The sequence below is a fragment of the Eulemur rufifrons genome, chromosome 25 (assembly GCF_041146395.1).
Source record: "Eulemur rufifrons isolate Redbay chromosome 25, OSU_ERuf_1, whole genome shotgun sequence".
Lineage (NCBI taxonomy): Eukaryota > Metazoa > Chordata > Mammalia > Primates > Lemuridae > Eulemur > Eulemur rufifrons.
In genome coordinates, this window is record NC_091007.1 from 15,362,480 (window position 1) to 15,378,941 (window position 16,462).

Consider the following 16,462-nt stretch of genomic DNA (forward strand, 5'->3'; position numbering starts at 1 on the left):
TTGCAGGCGTCACAAGGGTGGTGGCTCTTGGGTTGTTGCAAAGTGGAGGAAGCTGATCTGATGTCAGGTGGAAAGTTCTAACTCCAGATACGGACGAGTGTGAGTCATCACCAGCGCGGTGAGCTGAGGTGCTGGTGGGTGTTGGAAATGTGGGTATCTTTTGTGTCCCCACGTAGCTCAGTTGAGCTAGGTGCAGTCTCCTGCATTCACCTAACGTTCCTGGTGAACCAAACTGCACACAAGCAATGTGACTTGTGCATTCTGCTTAAATGATTCTCTAACAATCAGAACAAATACGAGTTTTCAAAGCAAGTGCTAAAGCTATGTTTGTTAACCTGGCACCAAGTGGAACGCCATAAAAAAGTCGTCCATCCATCAAGGATATCCCAACGAAGTTTCAAAAAAATACTGACGCACACAGAACTAAGGTTGATCAAAACTCAAAATAAGACTTTATAGGGTATTCATTGAAGAAGATTCCCCCCCTCCGCCCCAGCTTGTTCACCTTGGAATAAGTCAACTTTGTTATGGAAGTTTCCATTATTGATTGATAAAATAGTTGACAGATGGACGGCAAGGCTTTACAAACTAAAAAGATTCAATTTTGCTTCCTCAAGGATTAACTAAAGACGCTCTCAATACGAAATATGTAAAATTTGTTTGCAACAGAGAGAAACACAAGTAATTGAGACAGGAACAAAGAATTCACCTTGTGAGTCATCAAAGTGCTTTATTTTGTAAAGCCCGGCTCATGACTGGAGTGTATTTGTTAGCACTAGGAGATACAAGGCAAACTTCCTCATTCTGTCCAAATAGTTTATCAACAGAAACAGATGACAGAAGACTGTTACAGACAAAAATAAAAGCATTTTGTAAACCTCTAAAAGCATATACAGATTGGCCACAAAGGAAACAGTTACTCAAATAATGCATGTGTACCTTATCCTTACAATCAGGGTCTTGTTTGTAGTCTTGGGTCAAAGAAACCACAGAACTTCAGGACGTTAAAACTGATTTGATGCCAGGATTAATGTTGGCGGGGAGGGAGGGGAACCAAATCACAGTATCCATTAATTTAAATACATAAAATACGAATTTGTACAATTATGTTACAGTGGTGTTACCATCACCAGTTGAGGATAACAAATCTACCTAAAGTCAGTAGATAGTAGGGATGGCGCTGCTGCTGGCTCCCGAAGATTCTGTGAATATAAGTCCACATACACTGGGCACAACTGCAATCTGGACAGCCTGAAGTGAAGTTTCTGGAAAAGGCAGTATGGCAGGGGGATTTGTTGAGCTTAATAATTAAAGGGTGGATTTTTTTTTTTTTTTCCTTTTCTGAAACTGCTTACAAAAATCATCTCACATCTTAAAGAATTTCAAAGGCACAGCTTTAGCACAGCATATATACCTACTCTAAGCAAGTCTAATAGTTTAGCTTGACGCCTTTTGGAAAATGCGGGAAAGTTGGTAGATATGTGATCTACGTTGGAAATCTACACCTTGATTAAAAACAATCAGCACAGTTCAGGGCAATGAACTTACATAATCAGATTTGGGTTTAAATCGCTTCTTAAAAAATCATCAGGTTGATAAATGCACATCTGCAGGAAACAAAACAATCCTTTTTATTGTAAAAGACAGTCTACCAGGTGCTTTGACTAAAACATTCACTCAGAAACATGACTGCAGGGTACATCCCAAAATATGACAAACATTATTTCCCCTACGCTGTAAAATGACTTTACATGTAAACTTCAGAAATCACATGCTGTACATTAAATTTTTAGATTCAAAAATATCCCTGTTTTCCTAAAATGTAAACAGTAAAAACTGAGGGTTTCAGTTAAAGGGATGATTCATAACAAAATCCCACCGTTGACGATGGGGGAACCTAAACATAATTCAGATCTGTATTCGGTGACGGGAGAATTGGGAGTGAGAACACTTGGCTCATCCTCCCCGCGGTGGGAGATGTAGATACCATTGCCCCAAACTATGCGCTTTTTGGGTAAGCATTATTTTGACTTTGTAGCATTAATTCCTATATTGCAACTTAAGGGTGTAACGATGAAGAGGCTCCAGGCAAGAAAAGAGAAGTAAGCAGTTTTCCTGGACGTATGTACTGAGGTGAAAATGTATAGACAGAGTCACTGGGACATCAGCTTCTTGGTGGAGGAAGGGACACTGTTAGGGACAGAACCCTGAACCAGTACACTCGGAGACGCCAGCATTCTTCCGTCCAGTGCCAGGGTCTCGGGTGACAACTATTAAGGAGTGTCTGTGGGAGGGCAGAAGTGTAACATTCGCAGTTGTTTCCTTCCTTTCAATCATCACCATTATTATTTATCATCGTTATTATTATCTTCATTATTATTATGAATACTGTCTCTCATCTTTCCAACTCAAAACAATAAACTGATCCACAGTTTACCACGTGATGCCAACAGGGTCGCTCCGACATGCATTTCCTTCTCTCCCTCCCCCCACGTGTGTGCGTCCATTCATCCATTCCTCTCATTCATCCGCCCACAGCTTGAATCGGGGTTTTTGTTGCAACATGTTCTGACCGAAGCTGACCGGTTTTAATTAATTACTTTAAGATGCACACGCACACACACCCGCGCACACGCACACGAGTCAGAAATAGCTAGAACGATGCTGGGAAGTATCAGGTAGCTGTAAAGCGAGTAGCCCCCAAATCGGTCATCTTGGCCTGCAGATGTAAACAAGAAAGTTTGCTTCCTGCAAGACGAGTGCTTCACTGAGTTTGGTTTTCGTTTTTCCTACACCGAAGCCACCTCCGTCCGTCCCACGCTCGTGTCCGTCCGTGGCTACACGGGAGGTTACGTCAAGATGTGGCCGATAAAGTCCAAAAAGCGCTTTGAATACTGCTCTGGGTTCACGGTTGAGATCTCCGCACCAGCCTGGGCAGGTGGAAAGAAAGGAAATACTGATACAACGTTGATGATTTGCCCAGGTTCCTGCTCGATTAGCTACAGCGATTTCCAGTTGCAGCTGAAAATACAGCGAGTCATTCTCAGACCTACGCAGCCGCTTAAAACAGAACTCGAAGTACCTTGGCTACTGTGGCTGAGTGCTCAAGGTTCTTACGAATCTGTGTTGGAATATGAGGCCAAGGGTGGAAGAGCACCAGATGCTATGACCTCAAACACCACGGCTGTGGCAACTTAAAAAAAAAAATGAAATTAGCTATGTTTGGGATGTTCCTATCAGACAGCAGAATCATTTAGAAGCCACGGGGACAATGCTTTTACTTGTCAAGAAGGCAGACTGAAGACACCTTGAGAATGACATAAACAACAACATTTGGCGAATAGGAAACCTTGACAGCAACAATTTAAGGATTGGGTTAATTTTTTAGCAGCCCCTTAGTTTAAGCGGTTCAGTGCTCAAAACGAGGGGTGACAACAGCAGCGACAGGCTGCTCAGCACCACACCCAGGTGGGACACAGCACTGCTGGCTGCGTCCCCTCCACGGGGGCAGGGGCTCTCTCCAGCAGGGCACAGGGGAGCCAGTGTTCCCTCTTCGCAGAGCCGAGCCCGGCCCCCTGCAGACGTCTAGCGGGGGAATTTCCATGCTTAGACGCGCAGTGCTGGCCAGCACACGCGAGGGACTCCCAAGCCGGTTGCCTGAGCTGCGAAGGGCAGGACCGGCATTGTACTAAGTCACCAGGTGACTTAGACACCCATGTTCATGGGGGAACTTGTAATTTCCAGGCCTGGGCTGCTGGGACCTCTACAGAGGAGTCCAGGCCTTGAAGGCAGAGAAAGGTCCCGGACAGCAGCCCAACAAAACACATTCCTTTGCCGCGCTGGCTACAGAACACTCCAATTTCATGCACCGTATCATACGGGGACAAACCTTTGCAAAGCACCTGCCCAGCGTTCGGCCTAGTCATCTCATGGGTTCCCCCCATAAAGCCCCATCAGCAAGGCATGGGGACCCTGTAACTGCCGAGGGAACTGTGCTCCAAGAGTGTCCCCTCCAGGGCACACGAGTGGGAAAGGCGAAACAGGGACTGCACCCAGTTGTCTTTGCAACACACTCGGGGTTTTCAAGCAGGGGGTGGGGCCCAGAATTACCCCGGGGCCTTCTGCAGACCCCTCCCTCGACCTCCCGAACTGGACTGGGAACCAGGGGAAGAGGGCAGTGCGTCTGGCACGGACACAGTTCAAAAACGGTGCTCGGGAGGTTCCGACACCAACCGTCGGGTGAGCGCCGACGGACACGCTGGCGCCCCCAGCCGGCCGGGGGAGGCCTGGTCTGTGCTCTGCACGCCCAAGGAAAGCCATAGCTGTAAACAATGTGACCAAAGTGTTTCTGTGGCAAATGGAATATGGTTTCCATTTTTAAAAAAAAAAAGCAGCAGAGCCTTTAAGTGACTTTGTTGGTCCTAGTATATCTTGGTCCTGTCTACAGTCTGTACAAGCTGGGGCACAAGTTCATCTGTGTGGGACGGGCTCTGTGGCCTTTGGTACCTCTGGGAAGCCAAACCACAGTACAAGCATGAAACGGACACTCGGAGAACCGTAAAGTCAGCCAGGCAGGAGGGGTTCGCTGGCAGAACGGGAGGCGGGCTGGGTTTGGGGTGCGGTGGGGGTGGGACCCCTTCTCTACGCCCTCCTAGGTGCGGGACCCCGGGCCGTCCCCGCTGAAGCCGCCGTCCTCAGTTTCTTCAACTGACAAAAGGGGGCCCCCGAGCATCTCCCTCCCAGGCTTGTCCTGGGGCTTCACCAAGTTACCCAACGCCCAGAGCAGAGAGGACTCGGAGCAAGCCCAGTAAGGGTGAGGAATTAATACTACAAAACTGTGATCTTCACTCAAAAGACTTCTATAGTAGGAAAAAATACAACTTACTTCAAGAAAAGAACTATAATCCAGTATATTTTGGAAGTGTCCTAAGCAGAGCATGGTGCTTCAGTTCTGAATATTTCACATTAAAACACTTAACTATCTTTAGCACTTTGATCTCTGAAACGTTTTTTCAAACAAAAGAGAATTTGTATAATATTCTAGTGATGCACGTGGCTATGAGTATCCGCAGCATATGGCCAGGTGCGGTGGCTCAGGCCTGTGATCCCAGGACTTTGGGAGGCAGAGGAGGAGGGTCACTTGAGGCCAGGAGTTCGAGACCAGCCTGGACAACATAGGGAGATCCCATCTCTACAAAAAATAGGAAAATTAGTCAGGTGTGGTGGCATGTGCTTGTAGTTCCAGCTACTTGGGAGGCTGAGGCAGGAGGATTGTTTGAGGTTGCAGTGCACTGTGATCGCAGCACTGTACTCTAGGCTGGGTGACAATGCGAGATCTTGCCTCACAAAAAAAAAACCAAAAAAAAAAAAAACCCAACAACAAAAAAAACCAGTGTGTGAAAAGAGATGCACCAGAAGCCAGAGAGAGTCTGGGTAAGGGCAGAGACGAGCATTTGGCATTTGCAGGCTCTGAGTCTTGCACTAAGAACATGCCCCCCGCGGGGACAGGCATCACCAGAGGGCTTTAACAGCTCTGTAGAAAGGAGTGGTCCCTGCATTACAGAAAACTTCCAGGACCCGGGAGAGGGAGGAGGAGAGAAACTGGAGATACTCACGCCATGTTTAACAGTTTTTGCAGCGTGGGCAGCTTTCTTTTTTGCATCATAATGAGTAAGGATGTCAATAATGGCCATGAAGTACACCTCCTTCCTGGGAGAGTCTGTAAAGAGAGGAGAGCAGTGATCATGGGACAGATGCCAGCACTGGGGACAGCACGAGCTGCCGAGGGAAGGAGAAGTGAGGCTGGAGTGAGGGAATCGGCCACATGGGGTTGGAAATAAATCCCACACAACTCCCGCGCAGCCCGACCACATAGACAGCTTGCCTCTCTGTACCCAATCCTCTTCCAATTTACAAAAGCAAACCGACCTCACCCCCCGAAAATCCCATAAACGTTATAACCTCACGTTATTAACAGTGGAGGCCTAATGGTAAGGTTGAGTGTTTTATTTTTATTTTTTGTTAGTCTGCAATTTCTTTAATGATTATGTACTGCTTTGGTGTAAAGAAAAATGCCATTTTAAAATATAAAACAAGTAGAACTAATTAGGCTTATTAATCCTTTTCTACCATTTGATGTACTGTTAATAATTCTCATTGGATACAGTATTAGACCTGGATAAAGGCCTATATCACCTCCAATATCTACTTTCTCTATGTTTCCAAAAATACGCTGTTTCAACAGTAAGAAAAATACATTTGAGTGTATCTAATTTTCTGTGTTGAAGAAACAACTTTGGTGAGCAAAACAGAAATAGAATAAAACACATTTTTAGTTGTCTAGCTAGTTTCTTTCTATTTTTAGAGGAGACGGGGTCTCGCTCTTGATCAGGCTGGTCTCGAACTCCGGAGCTCAAACGATCTGCCCGCCTTGGCCTCCCAGAGTGCTAGGATTACAGGCGTGAGCCACAGCGCCCGGCCAAAATACAACTCAAACCCTTGGGCCATCTGAGATTTTTTTTTTTTTTTTTAGTACTGATGAACACCACTTTTTATTACTCAAAAAAACAAGAGGTTGATTTTATTATATCACTAGTACATATATTTTTTATAGATACATAGCTAAGGTAGAATGCAATATTCCTGCAAATATCGTGACTATCCAATCACCTGGATATTGAGGATAAGATTGATCAGGCTCCAGATAAGAGGGCCACAGACCCTTCTGTGTGGGGAGAAAGGCAGATACAGACACAGCCGTAAATCAGATTCTCGCTCCACACAGGGGCCTGGCCTCATGCCCCAGGGAGGGAAAGGGCTGGTGGTGAAGACATGCCTGCCCTACAAGACGGCCACCTGAGGGTCACAGTGGACCACAGATGTGCGCCCAGCTCAGCATAGATTCTTGATGCTTTTGACTTAGAAGATAACCAGGAAAAAATTATACTTGAAAATACTTCTTACATGTGTTATCTATATGAGGGTGTGTATATGTATGTGTGTGTTGTACATATAAAGCAGTTGTGGTTTCGTTCTATTCCCTCAACATCACAAAATTCAAGGACCTGATCACATTACGTTTCAGCATCTGAGATCAGCTACAATTAACATTCTTGTTCCTCAATCCATCTATTTGGACTCCGGAGAGTGAGTCTTAACAGGGCAGGGCACTTGGAACCAGGGTTAACAGGACCGGTAGGGAACAATGCAAAAATCACACCATTCCATATGCAAAAAGCATCCACAGTAACTAAGCTTACTTTCATGGCACTTAATTCCGTAGACGTCGATGTTTGGATCGAACTCTCCGGGAGCCAAGGGCGGCGAGCTGTTGAGCGTGTTCCCGGGGCTGTCTGGAGGGGTCCCGACCGGGTGGGTGCCGTCGCTCTCCCCCTCCTCCTCCCCCTCGTTCTCCTCGCACTCCACCTCCTCCTGTTCAGCTCGCTCCACGTCGTGGATCCCCACCAGCAGGCTGTAGTCCATGAGCTTTAGCTGGGCAAGAAACTGGAGGGAGGAGGCGACAGGGTCAGTCACACCTTAAACATCAAAGCCGAGATGCAGAGAAGACAAGCCCAGGACAGCACAACACAGAAGGGAAGGCCGTGAGGGTGGCCAGCTCGGCCAGGGGAGCTCTCGGTCACGACGCTGTCGCAGTCCCGGGCCGTTTCTCTGGCTGCAAATGCAGCCTCACACGTCAGCCTGGCTCAGAGCCTGTGTTAGCCGCACCACCGGCCCCCGTGCCGGGCTGGGTGCCGAGAGGCGTGCATCTGTCACAGGGCGGCTGGATTACACCAAAGAGCCGAGAGCACGTCTGGCACGAATGCGATGGGGAGAAAGGGAAGAGCAGGTTTCTCCCAACGATTCAGACTGGCTAATGGGGAAACTGGGGGGCCTCCCATGTAGCGTCCAGCACAACCTCTCAGAATGGTTTGGGGAAAGCACTGTGACATTCTGCGCACGCCTGAGAGATCATTATGTCATCTGTCACAAATAAGCAAAGGGCCAAAGGTCCCAATCCCCCAGCTAAGGCATTGTGTGGACGCCCTGGTGAGGAGTGTGGCCCCGTCCTGGTCTGGTATCCTCCTGATGGAAGTAGGGGTCGCAAGATGCTGAAGGGGCTTTGCTTTCCACAAGGCACCGCGCTTTCAGGACCCCTGTCCTGCCTCCCCTCCTTTCCCGGTCCAGCCACCGCTAGAATAAAACGGGGCGCAAGACCTGGCTCTGAGCGCCTGGCTACTGCTCCTATTCGCCAGGTTCTTTTTTGACTTTTCTGATCATGATTTTTTTTCTTATTTTTAAGTAGATGAACCCAGATATGTGACTTTTAGCGCAATTTTCTAATGGAACCATTAAAATGTGGATGGTGTCGCTGAGTGCAAACTGTGGCAGCCCATCTGCTGGCTGGAGCTGCGGCTCCCTGACCCTCGAGCTGGCTGGCTCCGCGCAGCAGCCCGTCCTGCCTGACCCTGGGCGCGGGTCCCAGACGGTGTGTGGCCCTGACTCTTGGAGAACTCGGTGCCACCCTTGCTCGATGATGCAACGGCACCCGACCGGCCTCTGGGCTACTCGATAGAATTCAGGGCGTGAACTTGCTTACGTAAGGGGCAAGCAGATGAAATGATAGGGCTTGAAGTTCTGGCTAAAAACGAAACCCACGTGCCAAGACCTGCAGAGCCATTTCTTTCTCCTGAACCTGCTGGGAAGTAGCTCCGCCTCGGAGCTGAGAGAAGCCACGTCCCTTTGCGGACAAGGAGAGGACCTCTGGCCTCAGGCCTGCTTGGGTGTTCTCCCCCGTGTTCCTGGAGGCCTTTAACCTGCCATTAGCCCCCCACCTGCTCTGCCTGTCACCCCTTCCCCAGCTCCCACTCCGTCCCCTTCTCACCACGAATCCCCCAGGGCCCACTGAAACTTCCCCACTTATTTTGAGCTCAGAAAAAAGAAATGACAACAGATCATATTCAGATGTTTAAGCAAGGTGGGAGAAACCTGTTTATTTAAAAATAGATAGAGGGAAACCGCTCATCTAAACAGCGCGGAGCTCCTGCTCACCGCCACGCTCCGATTCCGTGTTCTGGGCCTCGGGGAGGGAGGAGGCTGCTGTTCCTCCAGGAATAGGCCTTTCCCCAAACTCCCCCGCATTGCACAATCGCGAGAACCAACTGTCCATTTCTACCTCCCTCAACCAGGCTTCCTTTCTAGCGGTCAAAGACTGTTCATCCTCCCCTGGAATCGTGGCAGAGGCCGGACTTCAGGGTGCACGTGGCCAGGGACATGTTCGTGGGGGCGTCTTCCCCCGCTGAGCTGGCAGAGAAGCTCAGCACTGTGGCTGTTTGAGAGGACCCTGTACCGACACAGTCCTGTCGGCCAGGAAGCTGGATCTCTATACCCGCCCTGCTTTAGGTGGGCCCATGGGGGTGGGAGAGAACTGAGCCCCGTGGGGTGCCAAGACAGCTGACCGGGCTCAAGGCTGGTGTCAGGGTGTCCACGGGAGCAGAGACGGGCTCAGAAAGCAAAAGAGAACACAAGGGTTCAAAGCCAAGGAGGGGTGAGTTCAGGGCCGTGTTCAAACCTGTGTTCTTTGCGCTGTATCACGCTACCTGTGGAGGCTACATCAAAGCAACTTGTCCCAAACTTCTTAAACAAAATCCATGGGCTTCCGAAGAGGAGGCCGCCTCACGTCACTCAGCTCTGAGGGTGTCCAGAGGATTACACAGCTAGTAACACACCTCGTACCGCTATGATCATGGAACCTGCTTCCCCTTCCAGAACACCCTGGGGGCCTAGGGTCTGGAAGCACATTTGGAAAACGCTGCATTAGAAGTACCCTGTCAGAGCTTCCGGCCTTCAGGAGGGGTGGCTGGTTCCCGATGGCCCCACCTGCTGTTCCAGAGCCTCTGGGCCCCTGGAGAACTGGGTCTGGGTCTTGTCTCCTCCGCTGCCCCCCAACACCTAGCCCGGGGCTTAGCCCTGCTCCCTGGGTCTAGGACCTCCCTGGCCCCCATCCCCGCTCCTGTAAGCCCCTCGGGGGTTGGGGGTCCAGTAGTGCGGGAGACCCAGGGTGCCAGGTGGCAGAGTGCGCACAAGCTGGGGGTGGTGGGCAGCGGGGACGGAGCCAGGAGGGGCCCTGCTCAGCTGGAGCAGTGGCAGGGAAGGGCCACCTCTCACCTGTCCCCACTCCCTCTGGGCACCTAGAAGGTTCCCGTGAAGACACAAAGCCTGGGTGCTGCCGGAACCTCCCCCTCCAATCCTCTGGAAAGGGAAGATGTTTTCAAAACGCAAATTAGATCATGCTTGAGATTTTCAGAGGTGGCGCATTTGTCACACGGCAGAAACAAAACTCCCCCAGCCCAGGAGGCCAGGAGAGTTTGTCCCCATCCACCGCGACCCAGACTTGAAGCCAGCTCCGCCCCCTTCCTGGACGTCTCCCTGATGCCCAGGTAGCTCCGACTGGACCCATGGGCTCAGGGCACCTGCTCAGGGCAGCACATCCCCGAGTCCGGGCACTTACGGTGCCGCGACTCCTCGGTGACACCTGGCTCAGCTGTGCATTCGTTTTGCTGCAGTATTTGAGTAACGTCTCTCAAATACTCCAAAGAATAAAGAAACCAACAACAGAAAACCTCTGTTGGAGACCGCAAGCGGCATGGCCTGTGGGAAGGGAGCACAATGAGACCATCTACGATGTATCTGTGCTCTCCTCCGGGACAGAATCCTTAACAGGGAGGGGGTCCGCTGTTTGACCTTCAGATGGTTTTGACCTTCAAAGACCCTTTCAAGTGTGCTTTATTTACAAAAGTCGGGGGCTGCCTGTGATTGATTAACTTGCCAAAGGTCAGACAAGGAAGGGGGGAGCCGACTGGGGGTGGGTCCCCGGCCCCCGTCTGCCCCCGAGTCCGGAGCAAGTCCCCTGGGTCTCAGGCCTGCGGTCGGCCTTGCGGTGAGGAGGAAGTACAGGTGTGGTCAGGGCCCAGGGTGACCTGCAACCCATCGGGGAAACGGAAAACGCGTCTCTGGGTGCGAAGCTGTTCTGACGACCCAGGAAGATCGGGGAAACCAGCTGCAGTCCCAATGGGTCTTACCCATGTCTTCACACCTACGAGACAGGTGGAAATGGAAAAGACCAAGGACAGCACAGAGTATAGGTTTTAAAATAAAACAAAATAAAGATGGAACAAAATTCCAGAAATCCCTTCCCTCTATTCTAAGGGCCAAAATTAGCCATAAGTTTCTCCTCATTTATAGAAGGTTTTCAGCTTTTTAACTAGTTAAAAGATTTTTTAAATTAAATATTACATGATGACCTATTGATTCTAAAATGCTATTCCAATAGGAAATTTCCCTCGGACTATGTCACATTATCAATGCAAAGAAAACAATATTAAACCGGAAACTTTTTAAAAAGTATAGGTTTTGCTGACAAGGTTGACCTATTTCTTCTTTAATTAAAGTATCAGCTAATGTTGAGAAACAGTACGGGAGTCAGAGGGGAGATCAAGTCTCATTTGTCTCACTCACTAGCTCTGTGCCTGGATGAGTTCATCTCTCCGAGCCTCAGTCATTCTACCTATAAAATGGGACAACACCCCTTGCCTCGCAGCGGTGCAGAAGGGCCGAGGCAAAGAATATGGTGTCTTACACATGGCAGTGGAAGGTGTGATTATAACTGTCAGTGTTGTTTTGATATGGTCATAGCCTTTTGTTCATCAATATGCAAATTTAAACGGGTTGGAGTTGGTCGGCCAAGGAGAGGGAGAAGCCTGTTGACTCACTAGCTCAAATCTTCACACATGGTATTTTAAATCTCTTCTGAGGCAGAGTGGATTAAAGTGTGGCAATAAATCTGAGGATTTTGTTAGAGAAAATTCTGGTTGGGTATCACCACTGCCCGTCGCTGCTGTGGACTGGAGGTTTACCCGTGCGAGGGAAGACCAGAGGAGGAGGAGGATTTTTAGACAACAGAGTAAGAATCGGGATATATTTGCTTTCTTATGGTTCATCCCTTTAAGCTCAAATGTTTATTTTTTAAGTACGAAAGATTTCAAAGCATGAAGATTTTTCAATCTTTAGGTCCTCTGCTTTTTTTTTCTTTTCCAACTTCTCAATGAATACCCAGCTGGATCTCTTCATCTCATCTGATTCCTTAATCATTAAGTCCTTGCTGTGACAAATCTTTGAGCTAGCATCTTCCTCAAGATCTTTACAAGTCCGGTCATAAAATGCTCTGAAAACTATGTGGCAAGGGAGCAATTAATAAGCTATCCTTCACAACGGGTTCAAATTCACTTTATATGCTAACTTGACTAACACATTGTTCTTCTGAATCACCACTTGCCAACATATCTGTGAAGTAGGGTTAAAATTCCAGTCAGCCCTGTTAAATGGTTACATTTTACCACTTGTTAAAAATGATAAAAATGATAATCATCTTCCTTTCATGCATTTATCAGAAACCAGTCCCAACTGTGCTCTCTCACAAACATATTTAACTTACATTTTACGTCAGGGTAGTTAGAAGCGTTGTGTCTTAGGGCCTCAAACCCTCGTCGGGATTTAGAAGCTGTGTGCCTTTGAGCAAATTACATAGCATCTCTGGGCTCAGTTTATTCCAACTGGAATAATAACAGTTCCACCCTCAAGGAGTTGTTTTGAGAATGACGAGATATGGCCACAAGGGACGGAGTGAGGCTCGATGCGCTCTGTGAACATTAAGTGCCACCGCCCCCAGTACTCCCACCGCCCTGTCCCCTCTCATCCATCTCCATGGTTGAGGGACTGTAAACCTGAGATGGTCAAGATGCCCTGTGGCAGGGGTGTTCCTGGACACCCCAGGGAGAGCACAGTGCGGACGCTGGGATCTCAGTGTGAGTCAGTGAGCAGAGACGTCGGGGTTGACTCTAGGGGGGTGATGATCAGAGTTGGTGACAAGCTGGGCAGGAGGAAAAGTGCCTTCTGTCACCATAGAGCACTCTTTTTTTTTTTTTTTTTTTTTTTTTTTGCAGAAAAAGACACACATACGTCTAGTTACATGCAAAGCTATCTGGACTACAGTACCCCGCATGACATATGAATAGTAGAACAGGATTTCAATTATAGGAAGAAAGCAACTAGAATATCAAATGAAAATTCTTTCTTTTTTTTTTTTTTTTTCCCTAACAAAAAAATTGATTTATTGAGCTATAAGAAACTCGGATCTTCTACTTTAAGGAAAAAACAATAACAACAATGAAAAAACTGCAGTCAAACTCTAACAGGCCAGTCGGTTAAATCGGAAAGCATGGAACTGATGAAAAAAGAAAACTAGATTAAACTCTAGCCTCATTATCGAGATCAGATGTCAAGCTACTTCACCATAATTACCTGCTTAAAAATTTAATGATGCTTCTGCATGAATTTCAAAACTAAAGACACTGTTACCAGCCATTGAGAATATTTTTAAATGAAAGAATGCTTTATGCCTTCCTTCCATTTCAACAAAATAGCTAAGTGCTAAAGCCATGTATGGGATTAGACTATCGAATCCTCTAATCGGCAGCATTATTAGAGACAACAAAAGGCCAAGAGGATTTTTAGGTAATTCAGCTGTAAATTTGAACTGCTTGAGTTACATTATTTCTGGAGTCTAAATGTCATAGTGATGTACAGCAAACAAAAGAAAAATTTTTTTTTGGCAGGTCACAGATAACCCTAAGGGTTACTTACCATAATTGCTATTAATAAAACTGTTATTCTCAGTATCAAAGATTTGCTGGATTAAGCAATAAAAATACAAAAGAGAGGATGTTTACCTAGGGTACTTAATTATCAGTTAGATCAAACTGATCCCAAAGTAAGGAGGAAATGCGTAACTAGTATACATTTTAATAATAACCACAGACAACTTAGGAAAAACTTAAGGTTCCTTAAAGGAGAAAAATGTTACATGATAAAAGCGAACACTTGTATCTACATTTCTGTTTGTTTAGACACTTGAACTCTTCACAAAGAACCAATATTTAGATTCTAATCCAAGCATGTATACCATGAAGGATAAAATAATGTAAAATATTTTATTAAAATAATTTATGATCTAAAAAAAGAAACTAACTTGGTCAATCTGTCTTACAATATAAAGGGCTATTAAAAGATTAAAAAGGAAATTATATTGCTTCTGCCTTCGTGGAGCATATAATCAAACGTATGACATTCACTCTTCGGCTCTAGTCATTTTAATTTTTTCTTATTTAATGACATAAAAGGAAAATCTTTGCACAAAGCCTCTAAGTAGATCTGCATTGGTATGTGGGGAGAACAGTATTTCAAAGTTTTAAAAAAAAGTGTACAGGCCAGGTATGGTGGCTCATACCTGTAATCCTAGCACTCTGGGAGGCTGAGGCAGGAATTTCGCTTGAGCTCAGGAGATCAAGACCAGCCTGAGCAAGAGCGAGACAGACCCCCTCTCAACTAAAAATAGAAAAATTAGCCAGGTGTGGTGGCATGCACCTATAGTCCCAGCTCCGTAGGAGGCTGAGGCAGGAGGATGGCTTGGGCCAAGGAGTTTGAGGATGCAGTGAGCTGTGATGACACCACTGCACTCTAGCCTAGCCAGGGTGACAAGACTCTGTCTCAAAAATAAATAAATAAATAAATAGAAGCATACAGACACGAATTAAAGTAATAGCCGAGAAAAACATAGTTTAGTAATTGCCTAAATTAGAATTCCTCTATATTATCTTGTAACTCAACAAATTGCCCCCTCTAAATAACCTTTTTTTCCTAAGTTTATTTCTAAAAGAATTAAATGAGGAAATCGGATGGGAAAGCGGCTGTGCCTTTCTAATGAGCACAAGGATAGGAAAAGGTATGCTTTAAACAAAATAGCGTTTACAAAGAAAATGCCTTCATTGGAGACTAAAAGCCCAGTGGAACCCAGCGTCTTGGCTCTCACCTCCCTCCCCACGACCCTGTCATACTGGTCCCAGGATGGATCCGTCTCGCAGGGCCTCGTGACACCTTTGCAGCAGCTCGTGGAAATATTAAAGCATTGAGCCACCGAGGCTGTGTTTACCGACACTGAGATGTGGTTTAGAGGGAAAAATGCCAACGCTCTAACAGTGACTGAACGTTTGTTTCCGACGTGCTCCGCTGTCTGACACAGCCTGGGACTCGCTGTGCCTCTCCCAAGCTCCGGCTGCCGGGGACAGGCCAGTGGTCACAGGCGTCCGACCCACAAACACCCCGGGAATCCCAGGGGGATACACACCAGGTGCTTTCCTGTGTTTGTCACCTAAACGAGAGGGCTGCTGGGATGCCCCGTTTCTTCTTTAAACCAGATCATGTGATATATGAGGTGTACCTGTTGATACCTGGGTTTGATAACATAGGTTCTAATCCATACATGGACATATTTATAGATGTATCTGCTTTGGTTGCAGATTTAAACAGATGGTTTAAAAACCCCGTTGACATTTGTACAATGGAGTTTTCCTTTATATTGACGGTTCTTACCTCAACATCCTTTTTCAGTTTTTCCAAGAACACCTTTTTGTTGTTATCATCAATATAGATTTTTTGGCCCTTATTAATGAAATCATTATCCTTCAAAGTTGGCAGTTCTTTGGCCTAAAACGAACAAGAAAAAGAATGAGAAAGAAGCTTGAGCAAAATTTAAAAATGACGCACCCCTTCCGACCCTGGACGTTGAAGGGTCGGTCCACTGCAGGGTCTCACCCAAGGCAGTGAGATGGGAGGCGACCTTAGTACCACAAGGGGGCACCGGCGAGCCAGGCCGTCTTGGAAGCCTTCCCACAAGGAATGGAGGTTAGACAAACCCCATGGTAGAAGGCTTTTTTGTAACACATTTCATGTTTTCCATAGGAATGAACCTGACTGCTTTCTTAGATTCACTCACTGTCTTACAAGAAGTTGTCTAAGTATAGAATTTGTATTCTTAGAGTACTTTGCCAGGAACCCTCAATTTTCTTGCTGGTACAACCCAAATCCATCCATCCGTCCCTCCACTTTTGGGTAGACTCCGCTGGGTTCACGTTACAAATAACATGTTATCTCGTCTTACAGAAGCCTCGTCTGTAATCCTATCGACTTTCTCAGTCGAGGAGAACACGTGCCCAGAGGTGAACTGTCCGCCCTTCCAAACCTTCCTATCCACCACTCCACCAAGAAGGAAATTCTCTTCTCATCTGGACAATGTACAAGGAAAAAAAAAGTCTTCTCCTTAACGTAATATATAGTAAGATGAGAAGTTCTACCCCTTCCAAATGACAAGAGGGTGAGCTAGCAAGTAACCGCACTGACGCCGACCAACACAAAGTAACCAGTGACTATCAAAACGGGTTATGAGCAGAAAAAACTTCTATGCTGCAACATATAGGATAATATAGGCACATCGTTTTAAAATAGTGTGGATTATTCTATTTAATGTCACCCAACTTGCTTTCTAGGAGAGCTCAAGACGAATGGATCTTCC

General features: G+C 46.9%; 1 protein-coding gene across 2 annotated transcripts in view; it reads right to left on the reverse strand.

Annotated features, from left to right (window-relative positions):
* Positions 1-743: 743 nt before the first annotated feature.
* PIP4K2A (phosphatidylinositol-5-phosphate 4-kinase type 2 alpha) overlaps positions 744-16,462 on the reverse strand; it is a 159,562-nt gene continuing 143,843 nt past the window's right edge. For both annotated transcript variants that reach the window (XM_069458822.1, XM_069458821.1), the window contains 4 exons: positions 15,484-15,597; positions 7,260-7,503; positions 5,616-5,719; positions 744-2,930 (listed from right to left, as the gene is read on the reverse strand). In XM_069458822.1, coding sequence (XP_069314923.1) covers positions 2,850-2,930; positions 5,616-5,719; positions 7,260-7,503; positions 15,484-15,597 — 543 coding nt within the window. In that variant the 3' untranslated portion in view covers positions 744-2,849. The remainder of the gene's footprint in view (positions 2,931-5,615; positions 5,720-7,259; positions 7,504-15,483; positions 15,598-16,462) is intronic.